Here is a 25,669-nt window from a genome sequence, read left to right as displayed (position 1 = left end):
CAGGAACGGTGGGACGGGACGGGCCGTCAATTAGCATAGCAACGACACGGGACGGGAAGTCAGAAGACACGGCAGCGACACGGGACGGGACGGACGTCAGGATACACAACAATGCGGGACGTGACGGGACATCAGCCTTCGCGACAGTGGGACGGGACGGGGCGGAACGAGAAGTCGATTCGTATGTATGTACTTACCTCAAGAGCTTTATACCATTTTGCCGTAAAGAGGAGGGAAAGTTTTTTGTTTCATTCAATCACGATCTAGGAAATAAACCATTGATTAAAGCGGATATACTTTGGTCGTTTTTTGAATAATTATGATTATACGTTCATGCTGTATACATTGTATTATAAAATTTAAGAATCGAGCCCGTTTTCCATGGTATGTTGGCTGTTTTATTCAGGAAAGAAATATTATTTGCTTAGGGGCCTCGATATCCAATAAATCACAATCCCAGATCAGACTCACTTGATGGATTACCCGTAATAAATGATCAGCTGCTCACACTCAGTGTCATCGACCCTCGCGCCGTGCCTACTACTAGCATCATGGAGCGACGGAGCCCACTCATAGCTCCAGTCATGGCCAGCCTCTAATCGGAGTATAGGCATCTGTTCATTCCACGGCGGGCACCAACATGTTATTGTTTATCCGTCAGTTTAATGTAACCTCAGGCCCATGCCATGTGGGGCAACGAGCCGACCTGTCCATGGATACCGATACAGACATCTGAAGCACACCTTTGTCTCGGATTCCTGCCGTGCCATGAGGACGGCTCCCGGCAGCTGCGCCGCTCGGCCGTCGCTCGGCGGTCGGCTCGGTGACACGGCTCGGTGACACGGCTCGGTGACACGGCTGACCGACGGTGGCCGACCGACGCACGCCGACCTTGCCGCCGGCGCTGCCGGTGAGAGGGCACACGCCGGCCAGGCGCGCGGCGCGGCCGGTCGACGGCAGTCCGGCCACGGCGCCAGTCGAGTCCAGCGGCCGCTCCGTCCCGTGCGCGTGTCCCACCGAGCTGCCGCCGACCCCAGCGACGGTCGCCAGCCGCCCCGCCGCGCCCCGGAGCTCCGAGCACGGACAGCACGGCCCGCACCATCACCTCCCGGTAGGTGACCCGATCAGCAGCGCCGTGGGTGTCGGTATCCGCTCTCATACACCGGCTCCTGTGTGTGCGAGACTCTGCCATCATTCACGGTTCTACGGCAGATGAGCAGTCGGCTGGGTCATTACTTTCATTTTCGCTCAGGCACTCTCTGTTTCACAGTACTGCACCTCCTGCATTGAGCCAGCTTTGCCGCCACCTTTCACACTGATCTGCAAGAGCGCACACTTTGTCACTGGCACTGGCACCAGCCCATCCATATACCTATCTATGTACATTATAGAAGCCGAAAGTTTTATTAAACCAAATGTTCGATTTGCACCCGACGTTATCAGTTGTCACTCCTACCTGTTTTGCAAATGTGAGTGTGCGCTATCGAATGACGCGTTGCCACTATAAACCTGTCGAAAGTGACTGGACAAACTGCCGAGTCGTGTCAGGTCAGAGTCACGACTCGGAGTCACTGCGGCGCCGAGTCGCCGGGGATGACTCGGCATCACTCCCTGCCGGTGCGCTGAACGCTTTTCTCCGCCGTCACACTCTGAAAACTCGGCCGCGAAGGCGGCGGCGGCGGCGTCGGATCGTCTCAGTGCAGAGTTAGCGGCGAGTGAGAGCGTGGTGGCCATCCTGTGTTGACGACTGCATTATCAAGCCGTTCTGTGGCTGACGGCTGCAATATCCAGCCGTCTGCGCCGTGCCGCGCATGGCTGGTGAGTTACCAGAGCTCCATGCAACACATGAAAAGTTATCTGCAGAACTACCTTCATTATTGCTCTGCCATATGCTCTGTGGCGATTTCTGACGCAAAGAAAAGGAAGAGACCAATGTGCAGTCAAACGGCTTCATGTGCAACCGGTTTTTGTTTGATCGCGCTTTTACTGGACTGGACCAGTTCCGTATCAATGGTACCAGTTTTTATCAATTTCTGTTATCAGATTTACAAACCATTTAATGATCTAACTAGTCGTCTTGTATTTAGGCATCGTAATGTGCCAGTAACTACAAGAGTAATGTGAGGTAAAATTAATCATTATCATGCTAAGGCTTACATCTATCGTAGCAGAGCAAAAGGTATGCCTCTGATAAAATTGATATGCGCCTACAGTCTTGTGTAATGTAGGCACATATGTAGCTTTGCTGCTGATTTTCAAAAGCAGCATCTTTTACGTCGATAACATGGTTAAAACTGAACTTTAATTGTGCTTCCATTGGCTAATAAAAGTACCTGTAAAACTATACTGCATATCTACGCGAATACGTAAATGCATCATTTATTCTTATAACATACGATTTATTCATTTCAGTTAGGCGTAGCACTTTGGGTAAATATGCCCTTAGCACCTTGCACGTTGCACGAGGCGACACACAAATGACTTGCTCCTGTCCTTAAAGCCTCAAGCGTGGTTAAAAAAAATGTGCCTTGGCCTTCGGTTTCTTGAGAATAATGCATAGGTATATCGCTGCTGTCGCAACTATGCTGTTGTTTATACGTCAATTCAATGACAGTTTCCGACATTTAAATGTAACCGCAACTTGTTTAAACCAATATAACTGAACCCTTACTTTCCCAAAAGAAACTCACCTTTTAACCAGGGGCCTGTCAGTAATAGGGTTTAAAAAAGCTTACCAGAATGAAGCATGCTTAACAAGGAGAGTCGAGGGATGATTGCACGCATATTCGATGTCAGGCACATACACAGCATTCAAGTAAAAACCAAAAATTGACATGACCAAACACGGTGTCACACACTTCGTCACGCGTCTTGCAGCGTGTTTTCTGTGAGGGCAGCGGCCTTGACACCGCCGCTGAACATCAGAGAGGACTCTCTTTGGTATCCGGCCGATCAAAACACCATTTGCTGCTCTTCTGTAGTGCGTGACCCTCGTATGAGTGACGTCATCGCCGCCTTTCTTACGTCACACGAGGCCCGTACACCGCGGCGAATGGTGGCGTACAAACACGCATTGTTTTCTATCCTCTAGCCGCCAGAGTTGGCCCAGTCTGCCGAGAACGAGGTCATCTCGCATCAGCGGACATGAATGGTGGTCGCAATGTTTTCCGAAGTCAAGGTCAGCTCCTATTTAGCTCTCAGATTGTCTCAAAGGCTTATTGTAGCGCCTTCAATATAAGCTATTTTTCCGTTGTAAATGTAGTAAAACGTTACAATAGCTAATAAGCCAGAAACTTAAAGGGTGTTCACTAAAAAATGGGACAATATTCTGTGCGCTGTCAGTTGAAAGTGCGTCTGGATAGATTACTGCATTTTAGTGCACGTGGAAAATACAACATTTCTAACACATGACCGCGCTTGAATTCATTTTTGATCAGCCCCCAGACAAAATGGACGGGTTAACAGGCAGACAGCGAAGGGAGCTCATTGGCACCTTTTATAAAGAGCACTGGTCCAAAGGGAAGTCATTTACTTACAAACACTTCCAAAAGATGGGAATTTCGAAAACAACACTGTATCGCGTCATGGAAAAGCTTGATACAGGGGACTCCCTTAGCAGGAAGCCGGGAAGTGGTCGGAAGGCGAAAAAAATGACCCCAAAAGAGATCTTAAACCTACAAAGGTACATGAAGGAACACATCGGCGCCTCACAGCGAAAGGCTGCACGGAAGTTTGGTGTAAGCCTCAGCTACATCAGCAAAGTACTTAGCACTAAGACGAAGTTACGCTACAGACGCCGAAAGCGTGTTCCGGCGGCCACAGAGGACCAAAAAATAAAGCAGAAGACCAGGTGTGGCAAGCTTCGAAGGAGCGCTATGAAGCTCACCAACAAAACTCAAATTATCATGGACGATGAGTCATATTTCCCTATGAAAGGTCACAGTCAGCCGGGAAATGTTGGATTTTATACAGATGATGCATCTGGAGCCGGGGATGGTGTGCGGTTCGCCACAGTGGAGAAGTTCACGCCAAAAGTCATGGTTTGGGTGGCCTTTTCTGAACACGGGCTGAGCAAGCCCTTCATCATGGAGAGTGGCGCAATGAACGCCTACGTCTACCGCACCCAATGCCTACCGAGGCTCAAGGAGTTTGTAGATGCCAACTACCGTGGTAAAAAGGTTATTTTCTGGCCAGATCTCGCTCCGGCGCATTACCAGAAGGACGTCCTTGCCACCCTCGAAGAGCTGAAAATACCTGTTGTGGCTAAGGAGGATAACCCACCAGCGGCACCACAAATCCGCCCCATCGAACGACTTTGGGCTCTCCTGAAGTCACGTGTGTACGCTGGTGGGTATGAAGCAGAGACCAAGAAGCAGCTAACCAAGCGAATCCGCCGCCAAATGGCTGCCATTACGGCAGACACGTGCCAAAAGCTATGGAGGCGCACGCGGACAAAGATCCGCTTTGTGGCAGACAAGGGGAACACAGGCCTTCGAGAGCTGTAGAGTTCGAAAGAGGAGAAGAAGGATAATGTAGTGGTGCTGAACTTGTTTCACTGGCGTGATTTTTTCACGAAATACACACGAAACAAATTTGTCCCATTTTTTAGTGAACACCCGGTAGTTGAATCATGAATGCTAAAATGTCATTAAAGATTACATACACATTACACCTCCTGAGCACTCTTGATCCTGCTGAATATCCACCTGGTCCTGCCCTTTCTGCCCTTTGTCTTCACAAGCATAAGTTATCATTATCATATTTAGTGATGAATTAAATTACTGCCTGTGGGATGGTCGCCAGTCCCAACAGGGGTGGGTAAATGAGTGATCAGGGGTTGAATGTGTTTGTCCCAGCCTAGAAAAAAAGACGGATGGCGCACAATTTACAACACAGTGTCACAACATTATCGTGTGTAACACCCCTGTCATCTTAGAAAATGGAGCAACGATGGCATTGTGAAACCAGCTAATGGTGGCTTTGTTTAACACAGTTATCATTAAAGAGCCTTGGGCATTCATGTATTCCAGCAATTCACATGCATTCGTAATCTCTAGTCCCCCCCCCCCCAAAAAAAAAAAACGCACTCGTGAATTCCCTGAAAAGATCTCTCCATCTTCACCTCTTTCTCTCTCTCTCTCTCTCTCTCTCTCTCTCTCTCTCTCTCTCTCTCTCTCTCTCTCTCTCTCTCTCTCTCTCTCTCTCTCTCTCTCTCTCTCTCTCTCTCTCTCTCTCTCTCTCTCTCTCTCTCTCTCTCTCTCTCTCTCTCTCTCTCTCTCTCTCTCTCTCTCTCTCTCCTTCCCCCTCCTTTTCTATCTCTCTTGCTCTTCCTTTCTTCTTCTCACTTTGACACATGAGAGCAAAAAGTGCCTAGCCTAATACGAGTAAACAAGCGGCAGTGAGATTGCACGAGCCTGTTCCATAGCAAGTAGACCGCAAGGAATCAGTAACTCCACACAAAAAGCTAACGATTTTTGTAAACTGCAGTTATGCATAAATGACTAACGCAGCCAGGAGACTGCGACTCAGCACAGATAGATAAGGTATTTGGGAGGTTGCGACTCAGCATAAACAGCTGACGTATGTGGAGACTGCGACTCGGAACAAAAAGCTGACGTAATTAGAGACTGTGGCTCAGCACAGAAAGCTAGCGTAAACGAGAGACTGCGACTCAGCACAGTAAGCTCTTGTAAACGGGAGACTGCGGTTCAGCACAGAAAGCTAGCGTAAACGAGAGACTGCGACTCAGCACAGAAAGCTAGCGTTTGCGGGAGACTGCGACTCAGCACAAGTAAATATCATTCACCGGTGACTGCGATTCAGTAGGTACAATTAGTTAGATAACGTTTTCAGGAGATTGCGACTCAGTATAGGTATACAAATTACCATCGTATACGCGGGACTGCGACTCAGCACAAAAGCCTAGCGTATAAGGGACACTGCAACTCAGCATAAACAGATAACGTTCCACGGAGATTGTGGCTCAGGAAAGATGCAAACGAATTATGGAGGCTGTGACTCATCACAACACATCTCTTATGTGACCGGAATAGCGAGTTTGACCCAAGACAGCTGCGCAGTGCGCATCCCATACAAATGCCGATCAAGTAGACTGGCTTAACAATCCAAACTACTTCAAAACGCTGCTCTGGTTGTCACTTGGGAATGTGCTATAAAAGCGCATCGAAGGTGTATATTTTAACCGTTTTTATTTGAACACCCGAGCGATAATGCCACATGGAAGGTCCGCTCACCCATCTCGAGCGAGAGACGGGAGCATAAGCACTTTAATCGCCGCTCCCTTTGTTTGCACCCATTCATGTATTCCAGCAATTCACATGCATTCGTAATCTCTAGTCCCCCCCCCCCCCCCCAAAAAAAAAAACGCACTCGTGAATTCCCTGAAAAGATCTCTCCATCTTCACCTCTTTCTCTCTCTCTCTCTCTCTCTCTCTCTCTCTCTCTCTCTCTCTCTCTCTCTCTCTCTCTCTCTCTCTCTCTCTCTCTCTCTCTCTCTCTCTCTCTCCTTCCCCCTCCTTTTCTATCTCTCTTGCTCTTCCTTTCTTCTTCTCACTTTGACACATGAGAGCAAAAAGTGCCTAGCCTAATACGAGTAAACAAGCGGCAGTGAGATTGCACGAGCCTGTTCCATAGCAAGTAGACCGCAAGGAATCAGTAACTCCACACAAAAAGCTAACGATTTTTGTAAACTGCAGTTATGCATAAATGACTAACGCAGCCAGGAGACTGCGACTCAGCACAGATAGATAAGGTATTTGGGAGGTTGCGACTCAGCATAAACAGCTGACGTATGTGGAGACTGCGACTCGGAACAAAAAGCTGACGTAATTAGAGACTGTGGCTCAGCACAGAAAGCTAGCGTAAACGAGAGACTGCGACTCAGCACAGAAAGCTCTTGTAAACGGGAGACTGCGGTTCAGCACAGAAAGCTAGCGTAAACGGGAGACTGCGACTCAGCACAGAAAGCTAGCGATTGCGGGAGACTGCGACTCAGCACAAGTAAATATCATTCACCGGAGACTGCGATTCAGCACAATTAGATAACGTTTTTAGGAGATTGCGACTCAGTACAAATAACCATCGTATACGCGGGACTGCGACTCAGCACAAAAGCCTAGCGTATAAGGGACACTGTAACTCAGCATAAACAGATAACGTTCCACGCAGATTGTGGCTCAGGACAGATGCAAACGAATTATGGAGGCTGTGACTCATCACAACACATCTCTTATGTGACCGGAATAGCGAATTTGACCCAAGACAGCTGCGCATCCCATACAAATGCCGATCAAGTAGACTGGCTTAACAATCCAAACTACTTCAAAACGCTGTTCTGGTTGTCACTTGGGAATGTGCTATAAAAGCGCGTCGAAGGTGTATATTTTAACCGTTTTCATTTGAACACCCGAACGATTACGCCGCATGGAAGGTCCGCTCACCCATCTTGAGCGAGAGACGGGAGCATAAGCACTTTAATCGCCGCTCCCTTTGTTTGTAACCCCTCCCCCCACCAACACCTGTTTGGTCAGCTGAGCGGCTGAGGGTGTTAATCGGCTCTGCCTTTGTTTGTTTGTGCCCCTCCTCCCCGCCCGCCCGCCCGGTCGGTCGGTCGGTCGGTCGGTCGGTCAGCTGAGCGGCGGGCGGGAGCGTCGCCCGCCGTCCGACCTTGCCAAGGCCGCGCCGGCGCGCTGACCGCGTGTGCCGGTCCGGCGCCCCGCGGCGCTCGCAGCGCAGTGAAAGTACGCGACACGCACGGGAGCCGCCCACCACCGGCTGCTCTGAGCCACACCGCCGGCTGATGGGCCGTGCTTAAAGGAAATAGTTCACTTTTTAACATGGGTTTTGAACTGGAATAGCAGTTCCGTAGCTTGGGCTGAGACGAGCATAAATCAGGAGCTTTTACAGCCCAACGATCACCCTAGGCAAAGATATTCTATTTCTCGTCCCGTGTGTGTGCCTTGCATATATTTCCATCCAGTATGAAAAGAGCATGGGTCCCGAAAATTCTTCAGAAAGTAGAGAAATTATCTACGAGAACTCTAGAGAAATTCTCGTACTGATCAATTAGGACATTCAGGGGAACATTATCAGATCGAGCAGATCGCCCAAATGCCGGTGGCTGCGATAATTTCTCTGTTTCTGAAGAATTTTCGGGACCCATGCTCTTTTCATACTGGATCGCGTGTGCCTTACAGAAACTGAAAAGTTCTTCCTATATCAAAATATAGAAAATAATCTTTTGTTATAAAAAGGTTTTATTTTCTTTGCTGATTATTTTGAACATAAAAAATCATAAATCCGTTGCAAAAAAAAAAAAATAATTTCGTGAAAGTGAACTATTTCCTTTAATGGCCCCTGACACCGAGACTATGTATGTAATCATTGCGAGCACTCCGGCTCGTGGCGGTAGTGACTGGGTCAGTACCCACAGCTCCCTCTGGCTCGGTAATAATTGGCTCCTTCTGGCCGTCAGCAGTCCGCACCCAATGGCTCACTCTCTGGGTCAGTGACAGTACCCACAAGTCCCCTCTAGGTCAATAACCCACAAGTTACCTCTAGGTCGCCGGCGGTGTTTACGTCCAACGACCCGCGCCTCCGAGTTCCAAGGCCGGTGTCCGGCTGCTGGCCTCGCGACGACCCCAGCCCAGCGGAGGGGAGGGGAGGGATCCCCGGTGGGGAGGGGAGGGGAGAGGGGTACAGGCACAACAAGGGGTACAGGCACACACAGAGGGGTACAGGCACAACAACAGGCCGATTAGCTCATCAAGGTGACAGCCATCACAATGGCAGTCAGTATCAACAGCACAGCCGAACACATCGTGTAGACGTCTCATCTGACCGCCGTGTGCACCCGTATCCGTGCACGTGCGAATATTTCTGCAACACTTGTGCGCCTGCACAGCCCTTCTCCAGTATAAAGCTTATCAGTAGGAATGTGTCTCTGTCACCAAAAGTTCGTTTCGTGTTCTCCCGCCATTACACGGCATTTCGGCGACTCGAGCAGTGCTTATGTTGCGCCACTGGCCGTTTAAGCAATGTGCGCCGCAGAAAGGTCGATCTGCCGCAACTTGACTGCCTGTCGCCCAGAACACTTTCACAAATGACACGCCGTAGGTACTGCTCAGGCTACAAGAGCAGCAGAATCAAAGCGCTACCGAATTGGGCATCAAAAGTCGCTGTCACTAGTGCTGGCTGGTGGCAATGTCGCATTCCAGTTTTGATGTGCGCTAGACACGATTGAAGCAATGTTGTCCATGCTGTCGAATGTCGTCCACTGATGCACGCTTAATGTCCTCGTAATTCTGTTTGTGTGTGTGCAGTGTTCTGACCGTGACTGTCGCCGCGTCGGCGATGCTGACCGTGGACCGTTTCCGTATGCCGGCAGAGAGCGCCGGCGCCCCGCGATGCTGGCGCTGCTGCTGACGGCGCTGCTGCCGCTGGTCGGCTGCCAGCAGCTGCAGCTGCAGCAGGAGCTGCACCAGCTGCGCTCCTCCGGCGGCGGGCCGCTGCCCGACGGCCGGCCGGCGCACCAGCCGCGCGTCCTGCCCAGGGTGGTCGGTGTCCGGGAGGCGGCCGCCGCCACCGGACGGCCGGCGCCGGCGCAGTTCCCGCGCTACGTGGAGGAGACCATCGACCTGAGCACCCCGCTGGAGCCGCTCGAGGGGCCCGCTGAACGTCATGACGAGCCCCAGCGGCGGCGGCCTGCTCAGCGCGGGCCCCGGCCGGCCGGGCGGGTCACCCCTGACAGCCGCCGGCCGGCCGAGCGGCAGCACACGCCGCGGCCGACCGAGCTGCCAGAGGAGACGGACACTCGGCGTCCGCTCCGGGCCAGCTTCACCACTGCCAGTGGTCCGGCCGACCACAGCGAGCGACCACCGACCGCTGACGGCCGCAGGGCCGGGGAGGAGCGCACCGGGCACCCGTCCGAGGGGCGCCCTCAGCGGGTAGTCGAGGGGCGCCCTCACCGGGTAGTCGAGGAGCGGCCGGAACATCTATCCGAGGAGCGCTCTGAACATCTCTCTGAACATCGGGCGACGGAGGAAGACCACCGTCGGCCTTCCAATGAGCGCCCTGACCGGCTGATCGAGGACCACCACCACAGGCAGTCCGAGAACCAGCCCGGCCGGCAGTCCGAGGACCACCCGGGCCACCGGTCGTCGGTGGACAGCTCGCTGCAGCTGTACTCTGACGCCTGGGACCTGGGCGCACCGCCGACCGACCCGCCGCAGGAGCCGGCCGACGACTCGCTGTCGGCGCTCGAGTACGAGCTGGCCGCCTACAACGTGACGCTGTTCGACGCGGCCATGGACTACCTGCTGGACGACGCCACCAACCTGACCGCCCTGCTGCCCGAGGTCACCCAGTGGAAGGCCGACGACGTCAACATGACCCGCTCGATCGCCGTCATGAACGCGCTGTTCACGGCGCTGCAGGCGCGCCTGGGCGACCAGGACTCGGTGCTGGAGCGCTACGGCCTGCCGGCTACTACCGGCTTTAACGCGCGGCCCGTGCGCCGCACCTGGGCGGACGGCGCCGGCCGGCCCTACCGGCGCGCCAGACCAGGTGAGCCAGATGGGAGCGAGGGGGAGGGACCGCGTGCGCTACCAACTACCGTACACTTCAGGCATCTAAGTTAACTGTGAGCACAATCCATTAGTCCTTTAGTATCAATCCAACAGAAGTCCGCGACTTAGCACCATCTCGAAAAACAAATGAAGCGCTGTGACCTGTCGGAGAATCATGGCGAGCACAGTTCATGATGCAACCGCGCATTGATGCCAGCCTCCGCGCCGAGCCAGTCGGTCACGTCGGGGGAATTCCGTGCACCGCCCCATGCACCCGAGTCCTTTCTATGACCCTCATCTCCCGCCCCGGCCCGCACCGCCTCCCGCTCCTGTCTTGCTGCAACCGCTGACAAATGTGTGAGCCGGCCGCTCGCTTTGACCCAAGGCCGGGGCGCCGGCTCTGGCGGCCGCTCGGGGCACACCGCCGCTCGGACGCGGAACGAGCGCGCTCGTTTCACAACGGTGTCAGCCGGCGCCGGGCCGCCGTCGCCCGTTGCCCAACCCGCGCCGCGCCGGGCTCGCCGGCCGTTCCGGGTGTTGCAAATACTCCGAGCGCAATAGTTGCCTTGCAAATTGCACTGCGGCTTGAGGCAACTTAAACCAGGCAGCAACTGAGCGTGGCGTGAAAGAGAGGAAATTTAGAGAGCTATGAGCTGTATGTGCAGAGAGAAGGGGGCACTATGTTATATAACAAATGATCTCGTCAGGTATCTAACAATAACCGGTAAAGCAAGGACAGCTCATTGTAACAAAGCTTTGCAACTCTTCAATCGTCTTCAGATTCCAACTCATCGACCGATGACTAGAAGCCGGCTCAATGGTCCCTAGATGTCACAATGGGATTTACCTAGCCGTTGGTGGAGAGCCTGCACCGGCGATGAGGTACCCCATAAATAAGCTATCCCATAAGCTACCCCAGCGGTGCCGCCGGGTTATTTACTGCTCAAGTGGGCACCGCCAGAAGTGATTTTCTTTCCGCTCGATTGTCATGTTCAGCTCCATTTTAGTTTATGTAGACATATGCCCATTAATGCAGCCAGTGCCATGCCTGGGGTAGCCCATTCATCCAAACTAATAACCAATAGATTTGAGTGACCGTTCAATTTAACTTAGTTGAAGACAGTTTCCACGTCTTTTCATTTAAATGAATATTCCCAATTAATATTCTTTTTTTTACATAACTGCATGCAAATCGTTGAGTTCAAAGCTTGAAGACAGACACTGAGATCCATTCTATCACTTACTGGATTACATCTGAAATGTAGCATTCTCACCTGCGCGGTGGGAGCATTTGGGGAGTAATGTACCCAAGGAAGTAAGACTTTGTAATTCCCTTCTTCCAACAAAATTAGTGCGATGTACGTTTCGTTTTTGGGTGCATTTTAATAGTTTTGGCGGTTGAATCCAACTGTCTTTTTTTTTTTGCACCATACATTCGAAACATTTGGAACACACAAAAAACACACGTGAATTGTGAAGTTCACTGGTGGATCGCGATTTGGTAGTCTGGTATCAGACTTCAAAGCTTCCCATGCTTCCCTCTCTGCCCCATCAGTTCGGTTACTCTGAAAGCAGCCGCCGACTAAGCGTATCGAATGAGGGCTGTCGACGAATGTGACAGTCGTTTTACGCATCACTGTGGGGGTGGTTTGTGCTAAGGAAGTTTATTGTACAAGAGCTTCCAATAAGAGCTACCACTAGTTCTTTTCTAGTGAGAAAACAGCTTCTATATGCTTCGAAGGCGCCTATTCCACGAGGAGGCACGGCTGGCCTTGAAGTCACTCTCGATCTGTCGCAACCGAGCACCAGTATCCGCAAACAATGCAAATCCCGAGACCATGTCAGCGTGTGGCAACCGGTGACCATAGCGCGCAAAGATAAGGACTTCCAACAAGACGTCGGCAGACCGGTGCCGCGTTGCCCAACGATTTCCAATCGCGTCTTCCTGGCCGCGTTGGGCAACTGCCGGCGCGTCGCGGCGATGACTGGTCAGATCGGCCGCGCCGCGGGCGACGGAGACCCCCACGGAACCAGCTGCGGCCCGCGGGCCCCGAGTGGGGTACAGCGGCTCCGACTGCGGGCGACAGTGCCACAGCCAGCTCATCCGACAGTGTCACAGCTGGACCAGCCGACAGGACCACAGCGGCTCCGCCACAGTTCGGGACCGGCCGACAGGGCCGGCGATCGGCTCTGTTACACACTTTATTGCATCAGCGCCGCTGGCGGACCGGTGTGCCACGCGCCAGCGCCGGGGCGGCGGTGAGGCAAGGCGCCGAGCGGCCAGTCACGGTGCAGAGGCCTGCTGCCATGTGCCGCGCTGCCACGACCGTGTGGGACGCGCCCCGCTGCCGCAGCTACCCACCCGAAACGAGCCTACTAGTGTTTCATCTCACGGAACCGTGTTATGAGAACATGTGGCGTGCACATTCGCGGCTAACGCCATATTATGAAATGAACATGTGCAAGCCATAGAGTTTATTTTGCATCTGGCATGCATCCTCGACGCTCTTCCTGGCTAAGTGAGGAGATTTGAAGTGAACCACTTGGTTGGACATTGAATGGACCACACTGTTGACTGCAATTTCACTCGACAAGGAAGACAAAGACGCCTGCCCATCAGACGATACCCGGTAAACTGCGCATGACAAGGCGGCAGGGCCCCAGCGGCGGTGGTAGGTGGCGGAGCGCAGTCATCGGCCGCGCTGACCCTGCCGCGTCCTTTCACCGTGCCACCGGTTGGGTAACGCACGTGTCTGTCGCTGCCGGCCGCGGAACGGTGAGTGCCTGACGACGGGCGACCTCCACGACCGGCAGTGTGCCACAGCCGCTGGCAGCCTCACTACCAGCACCCAGTAGCATCCACGACCCACGGCTGCTCACAGTCACACTACTGTCAGCCGGCAGCCACCACACTGCCCGTCTACCGGCACCTGCAGCGTCCCACTGCAGCTCATAACTAAGTAGTCTCACTACCGGCGGACAGCAGCCAGCAAAGAGCCTCATTACCGGCAGCCAACAGCGCCCACTGCAATTCACAGCCCCACTACCTCACTACAGGCACCAAGCAGCGTTCCACAATCCCTGACAGCCTCACTGCTGAGTGCCGACGGCGTCCGGTGACCACGTCTCACGATGACCGTGCGGGCCGCTCGGCGACACAGAGCCTCTCGCACCAGCCGCGGCCGGTCGCTGCCGCTCCATTGGCCAAGACGTCCGTGCCGGTTGACACAGCCGGCCGTTGTGACGCAATCGGACAGCCTTGCCGGCGGCGCCGGCTGCGACCGACCGGACAGCGCCGGAACTGGGTCGATTGCGGCCGCCGCTGACCGCGTGGCGTCACCCCGTCCACGGGCTGACGCGTCCCCGAGCGGTGCCAGCATGGAAAGTCCGCAGACACGGCACGGGGACACGGACATCGGAGACACAGCACTTATATGTATAACAGGCCGGGATCCGTGTCGTATCCAATTACTCTCCAATGTGCTTAATTCCGTGAGAAAACTTGATGGAATTTCGTCAACAGGGTCTAGTATCGTACTGTCGCCATCACAAGGAATGTTTACGTTACTTAGTCCTTCGGATAAACACAGCAGCCTCCTGCCTTGAGGTTGCTCGTTTCTTACAGAAGTGTCAGTACAGTTGGCAGCCCGTGAATTCCTCCGTGTGTCCCGCAATGTTTAAGCCCCGGTCCCTGACTGCCCTGTCTCCCGAAGTGGTGTGTCCCCCGGTCCCTGACCCCCCCCCCCCTCTCCCTGTCTCCCGCAGTGGTGCACCGGTTCCGGCCTCAGGTGGACGAGCGGTTCCTGGGCGATCGGGCGTCGTGCGGCTCGTGCCAGTTCACGCTCATGTGCTGGATGTCGGGCGGCGTAGCGCGCGGCGGCTGCGGCGGCTTCATGTTCGTCTGCTGCGACCACGGCGGCCGGTCGGCCAAGTCGTTCAACCCGCCGCCGCCGCCCAACGTCGACTACGGCCCGGTCCGCAACGACCCTGGTGAGTGGCGCCGGTCCGGGGTGACCGCAGAGGACCGCAGAGGACTTCCGAGGACCGAACGGAGAGACGGGCCGGAGGGAAACGGAGGGACAGAGACGGGCCGGAGGGCCTCGGAGGGACAGAGACCCGGAGGGACAGAGACCCGGAGGGACAGAGACGGGCGGGAGGGAGTTGGAGGGACAGAGACCCGCTGCGGACAGACAATTACGCCAGGATAGACCACTGACAGATTCCACACAGACACGGTTCACGAAGCCATGGCGGCAAATTAGCACAGGCCCGGCCACCAGTGATACTTTTCGCAATAAGAGTAATGACCAGAGTAGATATTTTAGCATTTCAATATTCGCCTGCCGGAACACAGGTGCGTCATTAGGGCACCCATGTGCCGCCCGGAATGAAAGTCGCCCCTGCCACCATCATTAGGGCTTTTAATAGTTATCGTCACACCCAGCGAGCACAGCTACACCAAAACACTCGAAACAAGCATTCGGCGCGACGGATGAGGGTGCATCGTCATCCGCGTTACACAGCTATCAGTTTAGTGCGTTTAAGTGTTTCTCGACCTTACAAAGAGCACATATTGTATGGTGCAGATCTGACAAATTTCTCAAATGCGACTATCTATTAGACCTGTACAGGGCCAACATGCCACGGCCAATGCATCACCTCTGATGCTCTCCCCCACCGGGGAGGAATCACTGTTTGCCACCAACTGTAAGTAGCACCGCAGCACACCCACGCACCGACCTCGAGCCTGCACGGGGAGAGGGTCACTATACACGTAAGTCTTCCACCCTGACGCAGTTTAGCTGTAGGTTAGCGCCAGCATGGTATTAGCCGTAGAAACTTGAGCAATCACGCGAAATCAAGCGATCAGAATAGACTAGTAGGCAGTGTATTTTGGACTAGACGGTTAGAGATGAACTTGTTGTTGTTTTTGCTGCACTAACGATATATAAAGTAAAACTGAAAGGATAGTTACTTTACTTCATTCATCAGATTACTTTGATTGAACAAAATATAGGATTTCCGCTTAACTACTAATTATCTGGTCACACCCACGGCTTGTAAATAATACTTAAAAAAACTGATGCGGTGATGCCTATGCGACATGTTGGTTCAACTGCAAATAACTAACAGCGCCTTTTCAATACAGCAGCAATATCAATACCGACCAAGGACCTTAGGTACTGTTTTGACGAAACATCTGGCTCAAGGTGGAAACAATGATTTATTAAATAGAATTTTGCAACTCTCTCAACTCTCAAGCCTCGTCAAAATATGATAAATTTCGCTATGCTTAATATCAAAATCAAGTTTGAAGATTCTTTCACTAAATAAGGTATCTTTTCTTGCATGAGGCTCTTTCTCTGTTTCTCTACCGGTGTTGTTTTCACCTGTGCCGCTGACCGGACCGCTGACCGCTGACCCAGTGGACTGGCCGCCCTGACACCCCCAGCGCCCGCCGCTCAGCAGGTGTGTAGTCTAGCCGCGCGCGCACCGACCACCACCGACCGACAGCACCGCACGCGGTGGAGGCCGACAGACGACGGCTGAGACGGCCGCCGTGACAGCGACCGACGGCTGAGACTGGCCGCCGTGACAGCGACCGACGGCTGAGACCGCGCGGTGACCCAGACGGCCGCTCTGACCGGCACCGAGGCCGCTGCTGCTGCGGGCAGACAGCGCCTGCGGCAGGCAGACGCCACAACATCCAGACTTTCAACGACTGAGCGCTTACTGAGATGACCGGGAACGGGCCGCTTCATGTGACAGATTTGCGTGTTTCTTTTTTATTACATTTCTTTCAGTGTTTCATTTTTAAGTAATATATAACATTCTGCCGGAAAGTTTCATTCGTTAGTCATTACCCGATTCAGCTTGCCGTATTTCTTTGTTATACCCCCTCCCCCCCCGAGACCCGGGTCCCTCCTGACGGTACACTGACGCGCCCTGTCCGCGCCCGGCCGCCGCCGTCAGGATGTGGCCTCTCGGACACGTCTCGGATCGGCATCACGCGGCGGATCGTGGGCGGAAACCAGGCCGGCTTCGGCACCTTCCCCTGGCAGGTGAGGACTGGGGGCGGACAATGTGCACGAGACACCATCGTAGGAATGTAGGACGATACGCACAAACGGTTGGAAGGTATCCTGTCGAAAGTGATGAAGAAGTGGACAGCTGACAGACGGTGAACGGTGCCACGATGAGGTCCTCACACGGCATGGGGCATCACACGGCAGCACAAGTCATTAAAATGCTATTATAGTTATTTTCTCTCTCACAACTGTCGGTCAAGCATGATTTACGAAACTTGCACATTCTTTTCGAAATGCAAACGATAAAAGTTTGGAAAAGTATTTCGTAAATAGACAGTGGAACGCTTTAGTATCGAATTCATGTTTGACCCGCTGTTGTGTTCGTGTCATCCGCAGGCGTACATTTTGATCGGCACCAGTCGGTGCGGAGGATCGCTCATCAACCGACAGCACGTCATCACCGCCGGACACTGCGTGGCCAGGTCAGATTGACGGGGTCACTGCGTGATAGCGTCAAACTATCGAGGGCACTGAGTGGCCAGGTCAGACTGACGGGGTCACTGCTTGGTCACGTCAGTTTCACCCGCGCATGACTGGGGTAGTGGGGGATACTATTCCTTTACAGAGCCCCCCCCCTTCCCCACCCCCTATCTCCGAAACTACCGGTCCGATTTTTGAAGTTAAACGGCTGATAGCCCTGAAAAAGATGTCCAGCGGAGCCGAATTAATTGACACGTCGAGGTCGCCGATGGCGTCACAGGTCGGGTCAATGTAACTACGCTGACGGCGGTGCTGAGATGTGACATGCTATAATCGCTGACGTCTCATGCACGCTGTCGCCGCAGGGCCCGGCCGGGACAGATCACCATCACCCTGGGCGACTACGTGCTCAACTCGAATCGCGAGCCGCTGCCGGCCTACAAGTTCAAAGTGCGCGCCATCCAGGTGCACCCGCGCTTCCAGTTCACACCGCAGGCCGACCGATACGACGTGGCCGTGCTCACGTGAGTGGCATTTGTGTTGCGGGAGCTGAACACACTCAGACTCGATGCTTTACTGTATTATCGGCAGAGGCCCAAACAAGAACCACAGAGCCAACCGCTCGTAACCACGGTCTCCCTGCCTCTCCCGGGCCGCCGACCGCCCAGCCAGCGCCAGCCCTCGACCCCGCCCGAGGGCCACGCGGCAGGGGCGGCGCCGGGCGCGGCCAGCCGGGGAGGCGCCACGGGCGGCGCCAGGCATGCCACAACGGGCGGTCACAGCCGCCCGTAACACCCCTCCCCCCTCACGGAAACAATCATACATTGAACAATGCGACACTCACGACACGCTATTTACATTACAACTATATACACAATCACAGCCTTCACCACCTCCACCACACTCATAGTCCCGCCTGGAACCTTTCAGGTGGTCGCGATACTCGGCCTGATCTGGTCACGTATGACATTGGCGGCAACATTCCCCTCTGAGCGACGCCCACATCACCAGATGGGCCAGCTCTCCCGAGTAAGTGCATTAGCGGCACCTCGAGCAGAACGCCATGCTCGTTACCACAGTCGCTCACGGGATCCACCCCCACGGCCTCACCACGTCCATTTGGACCACTCGGATCCTGAACTGGCTGCAAGTCGGTCCGACGAGGGATGAACTCCTTGAGGTCGTTGTGGTGCACGACGCGTGTCTTGCCGCGGACGTCCTGTATCCGGTAGGTAACTTCCTCCCCCGGTGTGCCTCTTCTCTCGACGATGGTCACCGGTCCTTTAAACGGCAGACCCAGCTTCGGTTTTCCTCCCACAGCGGCAGTGTGGTCTCGTACCCACACCTTCAAGCCCGTTGGGTACGCGGTAAAATTGAGTTTGCTGTCATGGCGAACCGCCATTCGAGCAGCTGATTGGGAGGAGGCTCTCCTCACCTGTGCGAAGACCCGCTTCATGTTCTTCAGCCGTTTGTTCAGGAAGGTTTCAGCTGGTATTGCGACTTCATCGGTTCCGTACATTACATCCAGAGGCAACCGAGGCTCAAAGCCATGGATCATGTAGAAAGGTGTGTGACCGGTGGTTTCGTGGAGGGAAGAATTGTAGGCCATGGCGTATGATCTGGTACTTTCGTCCCAGTCAAGGCCCTGGCTGTCGATGTATTTCGACACCATGTCTTTCAGGGTCCTCATGAAGCGCTCCACCATCCCGTCGCTCTCAGGATGATAAGGCGTTGTTCTAGTCTTGTGGATGCCGAGCCTCTGATACAGCTCACGCATCATCAGAGATTCGAATTGAGCGCCCTGATCTGTGTGAAGCCTCTCGGGAACACCAAGCTCCTGAACCCAGTGAAGGAGTGCCTCCATCACCGTTTCTGTCTTCTGATTCGGCATCGGGAAGATTCGTACGAACTTTGAGAAGTAATCCATGATCACGAGCACATATCGGTTGCCTCTTCTCGACACAGGCATCTCCGTGATGTCCATGGCTATTCTCTGGAAGGGTCGTGAGGTAACCTCGGTAACCATCGGTGCTCGTCTTTTGGGTGCCGGTCTGTACCGCCGCTGACACGGCGTGCACGAGGCACAGAAGCTCCGGATGTCCTCATTCATCCCCGGCCAGACGAATCGAGCCTTCACCCGGGCGATGGTCCGTCTGCGACCCATGTGCCCGCTCGATGGATCATCATGCGCCAGTCGGATGATCTCGGCCCGCTCAGTTTGAGGCACCGCCGCCTGGAACTGTCGACCCGAGGCAATGCCGATTACTCCATTCATGACGCGCACCTTGCTCCAGTGTTTTCGCAGCACTCCCCACCCAGCGAACGCTGCAGGCCTTGGCTTCTCCTTCCTCTCGTGTGCTCTTCGGAGAGCCGACAGCGTCGCGTCACTGGCTTGCGCCTGGGCGATTGGAGGGAGGGTCCGTTCTTGGACTGATTGTGACACAGCGACTGATACAGCAGCCGGTTCCTGCGTAAGCCTTGAGAATACAGCAGTTGGAGCTACAAGAGTCACAACCGACTCAGGCGAACCGCCTTCCGTCGGCGCGGGCGAGCCGCCCGCTACTGACCCCACCGTCTCCGTTCTATCTCCTCTCTCTGAGACAGAGCGACCGGGACGCCACCCCTGGCCTTGGGCTTGACCAGATCGGACCGCAGACGCCATATCTGGTGGTCTGCGAGACAGCGCATCAGCGTTCCCGTGGGCCAGACCGCTGCGGATCCGAACATTGAAGTCGAAAGAACTCAGCTCGATCGCCCATCGACCACGACGTCCTGTGCCGTCTCGCTCTGCTGCGATCGATGTCGGTATGTTTGCCAGCGGCTTGTGGTCGGTCACCACTTCAAATCTGGCACCAACAGTGTACTGACGGAAATGTCTGATGCCATGAACGATCGCCCAGAGTTCCTTATCGTAAGTCGGCCATCTCGTCTGTTGCTTTGTGAGTGCCTTACTCTCATAGGCGATCACCTTTTCCTCATCTCCAATGCGTTCAGCCAGCACCACACCCACAGCAGAGTTGCATGCGTCTGTATACAGGACGAACGTCCCTTCACCTGTTGGCAAAGCCAGTACGGGAGGCGAGGACAGAGTGGACTTCAACAGCTCGAATGCAATGCGCATCGGTTCGGACCACCTGATTCGTCCCTCCTCTACTGCGGCGTCCCTAAGTGGCTTTGTAATCGCGGCATACCCCTGAATAAACCGCGCGTAGTACCCGCACAGGCCTAAGAAGCTTTTCATCTCCTCCTCAGATGACGGCTGCGGCCAGGCCAGGACCTTGTCCACGTTATGCGGATCTGGACGTATCCCTTCCTCGGAGACGAGATGTCCAAGGAAAGTCACCTCCTTGCGTGCGAATCGACATTTCTGTGCCTTTAGCTTCAGCCCGGCTTGCTGAATCCTCAGGAGTACCTCCTGCAGGGTAGCCAGATGTTCTTCCTCGGTCCTGTTGAACAAGATGACGTCATCCAAGTACACCAAACAGCTTTTGGTGTCAAGGCCTGCGAGAATCAGTTCCATCATCTTCTGGAAAGTGCCGCTGGCGTTCTTGAGACCCATTGCCATGACTCTGAACTGATGGAGGCCTTTTCCAGTCGAAAATGCCGTCTTCTCTCGATCTTCAGCCGCCAGTTCAACCTGCCAATACCCTGTGGCCATGTCCAGCGTGGTAAACCACCTCGCCCTTGACAGGGTATCGAGCGAGTCGTCGATTCGTGGGAGCGGCATGGCGAAGCCCTTCGTCACTGCGTTCACAGCCCTCAGGTCGACGCAGAAGCGGAAGGATCCATCTTTCTTGCGCACCAACACGACCGGCGAACACCACGGACTTTCGCTTTCCTCAATGACACCATCCTGTAACATCTTTTCTTTTTGTTTCTCTACCTGGTCTCGGACTTTCATGGGTATCCGTCGTGGACGTTGTTTGACTGGGACTGCATCCCCCGTGTCAATCCTGTGTTTTGTCACACCTGTACGACCAATGTCTCCCGGTCTTTTACTGAAGACGTCACTGTAGGTCTCAAATAAACCCCGTAGTTTGTTACGACCTCTCTCACTCAAGTCTGTCAGTTCTGGTGACAGGGCTTGCTGCACCTCCGGTTCCACCTCTCCAGGATCATGAGATGGATTACCTCCATCTCCACAGCTCGCCACATTGCAATCGGCACAGTCTGCCCCGGGACACAAAACACACAGGGCGTCTTCACCGCCCCCAAACGCAAGGAACGTCCCGACATCAGAGCCCTTCAAGAGACGGACGCCCTCCGCTCCGACATTCGTCAACCGGATAGGTATGGTGCCATTGGAGGCGATCACCACCACAGCCCGTGGAATCAATAGATCCTCACGCTCCGCCGTGCGGCTTGGCTCCATCATCCCACTTACCGAGCCTGCTGACGTCACAAAAGGTCCCTGGCCATCAAGTCGCTGCACCACTGCTGCTACCGTTGTTACCGAACGACCTGGTAGTGTTACTGCATCGCCAAGAATGACTCTAGCCCGCGGGGGACGGATCTCAGGGTATGTTGGAAGTGGAATCGTCATCCCTTTCATACGGATCACCCCCTTCTCATCGTCAATGATAGTTCTGTTTTGGCAACAGAAGTCACGTCCAAGGATCACGTCATAGACCAGCCCCGACACCACAGCCAGTCGTGGACACACAATCGACTCCTCCTCCACCTGGATAGGGACATCACGGAGCACCTCAACGATGTTCAGGGGGCTACCACCAGCTCCCTTCGCGGACCGCGTCGGGGTGGTGGCCTGACAAGCCAGTTCCGTTTTCAACCGCTGCTGGAGCCCATCCCTGACCATGGAAAAGTCGGCACCCGAATCGACCAGCGCCCATACTTCGAGGCTGCCCAAGTGGACTCGAATGGCTGTTGCAGTTAATCGGGACTGGATACACGCAGCCGGCTCTTGTCCCACAGGGCCAGCTGCTCCTAGTTTTCCGCCGGCTTATCAGATGGAAGGGCTTCCCTCGACATCAGCCCCCGACGTCCACCCATTGCTGGAGGCCCCTGCTGCAGGCGAGAATGGCATGCCGCCATCCAGTGCCCAGCCTCGCCACAGAATAAACAAAACGGTTGGAGCGGGGTGGCAGCTTGTACAGCCGACTGACAGTTGCTCCGAATGTGACCCTCCTGCCCGCACGAAAAACATTTCACCCTGGTGGCTCTCGGTCCAGTTCTCGGCTGACCACGGCGTACCACCGGGCAGTCACGCCGAAAATGGCCGGGGGCACCACACCCGTAACATTTGACAGCCTCAGGCAGGTGGTCCGTCTTGGCAACGGCGAACGCCTCCAACGAAGACCGCAGCTGGCCGATCTCCTGCTGCAGCTGAGCTATCCTTGCATCCTGCTGCGACCCACCTCCTACCTCTGCATGAACAGCTGACGCTACAGCACCCAGGGGAAGGGGCCCAGTACCTGTATGCGTCGATGGGTTAGCAGCGCGTACCGCCTGGACGACCTCCTGGCGTTTATGCAGCTCTCGGATCACCGCTACAGCCGCAGACAGTGACTCAGGATTACGGTGGCACAGTTTCGTCTGGAGCCACTCATCCCGAAGTCCACATATGAACCGACTCGTCAGGGTTTTCATCACGAACGCCCTCTCTGCATACGTTTCCTCAGGACCTTTTCCCTCCCCTGACGGACCGGTAGAATGAGGGAACGCAGCCCGCCCCAGTCTCTTAATACGGTCAGCGAAGCTCTCAGCTGATTCCCCCGGCGACTGGGAGGCGCGCCCCAGCTCGGCCTGCGCCTGTAAGGGCTCGATTAACCGACCAAACCGGACCCCAAGTCCTGACTTTATCTCAGAGTACGAACTGTCACCCTGATACAGCGAATGCGCATAATCGAGTGCGACGCCATCCAGCAGAGGCAACAGCCGCTTAACTCGCTCAACGTCTCCGAGTCCCACCGTTAACGACTCGAAACGAGATATCCACCGCTCCCAATCATCTGTCTCTATACCCGCAAAACGAGGGGTTCGCGATACCAAAATAGTGTCGTTGAAATCCATGGCCAGCGGAAACAATTCACCAAATTATTCAAAACTGCACCCAGGCGGACCGCCTTATTCCTAACGTTCCCCTCAGAACAGAAAATATCGGCGTTCTATTTTCGAGCAAACCGCCCGCTTTTTGTCGAGCACAGACTAGTTACGACAATCAACATTCATGAACTAAATTTCAATAAATATCATCAAATGAAATTAATGAACTCACCCTTTGTCGTCTTCTGCAGTCCTACCGACCGCGCCAAATGTTGCGGGAGCTGAACACACTCAGACTCGATGCTTTACTGTATTATCGGCAGAGGCCCAAACAAGAACCACAGAGCCAACCGCTCGTAACCACGGTCTCCCTGCCTCTCCCGGGCCGCCGACCGCCCAGCCAGCGCCAGCCCTCGACCCCGCCCGAGGGCCACGCGGCAGGGGCGGCGCCGGGCGCGGCCAGCCGGGGAGGCGCCACGGGCGGCGCCAGGCATGCCACAACGGGCGGTCACAGCCGCCCGTAACATTTGGTGCTGATCGACCAGCAACTCAAAACGCTTACCTGCATTTATCGTTACTTTGCATGAATTCATTCGATTCGAATGCTCATCAAAGCAACCTCTAAGGCTACGACTCCAGGTTTCTGAGGACGGAGTGTCTGTTGCCGGCTTACCCCCGTCGTGTCCCGATGTCCAGCGCTGCCCGTCCCGGTATACAGTGCTGGCTGTGACCCGTGTGCTGCCCTCTGCTGCAGATTGGACCGGCCGGTGCCGTACGCGCCGCACATCCAGCCCATCTGCCTGCCCGAGAAGGGAGAGGAGTTCGAGGGCTTCTACGGCTGGGCGGCCGGCTGGGGAGCGCTGAGGCCCGGTGAGTCACGGCGGGAACACTGGGGAGGCCAGGTGACAGCGGGACGCCTGGGGGCGCGGGGACCAGGCTTAGCGCCGCCTAGGGCTGGGCCACAAGAGGCGCAGTGGTATATACAATTTGACTAGCCGGCTACCTATGTGCCTTGCAGGTAGAAATACCATAAGAAAATATTCACAAATGTCTCCCAGTTCTCTTGCCCGGAACGAGCAAATGTAACCCGTGTTGGTCATTTCACTCGACCCAATCGCTTATGAAGTCGCTTTCCTACATCACTAGTTGGATGAAATAATATTCATATTTAAACGGGCCTTTCCTATGCCAACAATGCATGTTAGCAAGCACTCAGTGCTATTTGTCCAAAGAAATCCAGCTTTTAGTGTCGACTGTCTGTGTTCCGGTGATCGGTTTTACCGCAACACTCGGCCGGCCGGTCCGGCGGCACAGTCTACATTCAGGCGCTAACCCCTGCTGCCATCTAGCGGCAACAGTATCGTTTCTCGTACAGCGCGGCGCTAATGGCGGTGCACCGTGTTACGGGGATCTGTGCGTGCCGTGTGGGTGCCTCACTGACCGCACCACCCGCTCCAACCCCAGGCTCTCGAGTGCGCCCCAAGGAGCTGCAAGTGGTCGACGTTCCCGTTATCAACCGGCACATGTGTGAACAGTGGCATCGCCAGAAGGGCATCAACGTCATCATCCACGAGGAGATGATGTGCGCTGGCTACATCAACGGCGGCAAGGACTCGTGCCAGGTAATAAACAGTAGCACCGGCAGACGAGTGCCAGGTAATAAACGGGGACGGGCTGGCAGATGTGTAACAGGAACGGTGGCACCGGCAGACGAGTGCCAGGTAATAAAGAGGAACGAGGTGGCAGACGAGTGTCGGGTTAATAACAGGAATGGGCTAGCACTTGCAGACGAGTGCCAGGTAATAAACAGAAACGGGTGACAGACGAGTGTAAATAACAGGAACGGGGCGACGAGAACGCTCGTGCTGCGCTTGCACATGTACTATATGTTATGTGATAAAAGCAGCATTCCTAATGTTGCCTGACCGGTGACAAGGTAACAGCGGTGGACCTCCGTATGTCAGTGTCAGCCGCTCTGACCGGTAGTGACAGCGGCTGACGTTTGTATGTCACACAGTGTCTGACCTGTCACCTCACCGACAGGGTGACAGCGGCGGACCTCTGATGATCGAGAGCGACGGCCGGTGGTATCTCATGGGCATCGTGTCTGCCGGCTACTCCTGTGCTCAGGGCAAGCAGCCAGGTCAGTGGCCGCACATCGGCAACTCCGTGCCACTGCGGTATCATCCACCTGGACCACTTTCTATTTGAGTTCGCCTCATAAGCTGCTGAAGGTCCCCTTCTCGATGAGACAACAGAAAAGGCTACGAGTAACCTTATGAGCAAGGGAAATGTGGCTTGTGGAAGGATCAGTCCATCGTTTTTTTTTTAAGTTAATTAATGAAAAAGTAGCTAACCAAGAAAATACACTTATCTGGACGGGGGAATTCGAAAATATGTTCCGGAGTAATGATTATCATTGATCACCCAAATAAGATCATTTTTACCTCTACACCGACGCCTAGTAATGTTCTAATGCATGAGCTAAGCAGGGCATTCGCAAGTAGGGGCGTCGTCAAACCATCCATTTCACACGAGTGTGTTCTTTGTGCTGCCTGGGGCATATTCTAA

At 54.5% G+C, this 25,669-nt stretch overlaps 1 protein-coding gene across 1 annotated transcript in view; it reads left to right on the top strand.

Moving 5' to 3' along the window:
* The first annotated feature begins 974 nt into the window (after window positions 1-974).
* Window positions 975-25,669, top strand: part of LOC122388654 — a 25,400-nt gene continuing 705 nt past the window's right edge. Inside the window, exons 1-9 of the mRNA XM_043379910.1 lie at window positions 975-1,111; window positions 9,407-10,584; window positions 14,352-14,576; window positions 16,560-16,648; window positions 17,012-17,097; window positions 17,461-17,619; window positions 23,853-23,968; window positions 24,563-24,720; window positions 25,142-25,241. Coding sequence (XP_043235845.1) covers window positions 9,426-10,584; window positions 14,352-14,576; window positions 16,560-16,648; window positions 17,012-17,097; window positions 17,461-17,619; window positions 23,853-23,968; window positions 24,563-24,720; window positions 25,142-25,241 — 2,092 coding nt within the window. The 5' untranslated portion in view covers window positions 975-1,111; window positions 9,407-9,425. The remainder of the gene's footprint in view (window positions 1,112-9,406; window positions 10,585-14,351; window positions 14,577-16,559; window positions 16,649-17,011; window positions 17,098-17,460; window positions 17,620-23,852; window positions 23,969-24,562; window positions 24,721-25,141; window positions 25,242-25,669) is intronic.

Source organism: Amphibalanus amphitrite, unplaced genomic scaffold (genome assembly GCF_019059575.1).
Source record: "Amphibalanus amphitrite isolate SeventyFive unplaced genomic scaffold, NRLGWU_Aamphi_draft 000330F_arrow, whole genome shotgun sequence".
In the NCBI taxonomy this organism is placed as follows: Eukaryota; Metazoa; Arthropoda; class Thecostraca; order Balanomorpha; family Balanidae; genus Amphibalanus; species Amphibalanus amphitrite.
The sequence above is the reverse complement of the archived record's forward strand: the minus strand, read 5'-3'. Positions and strand labels throughout refer to the sequence as shown.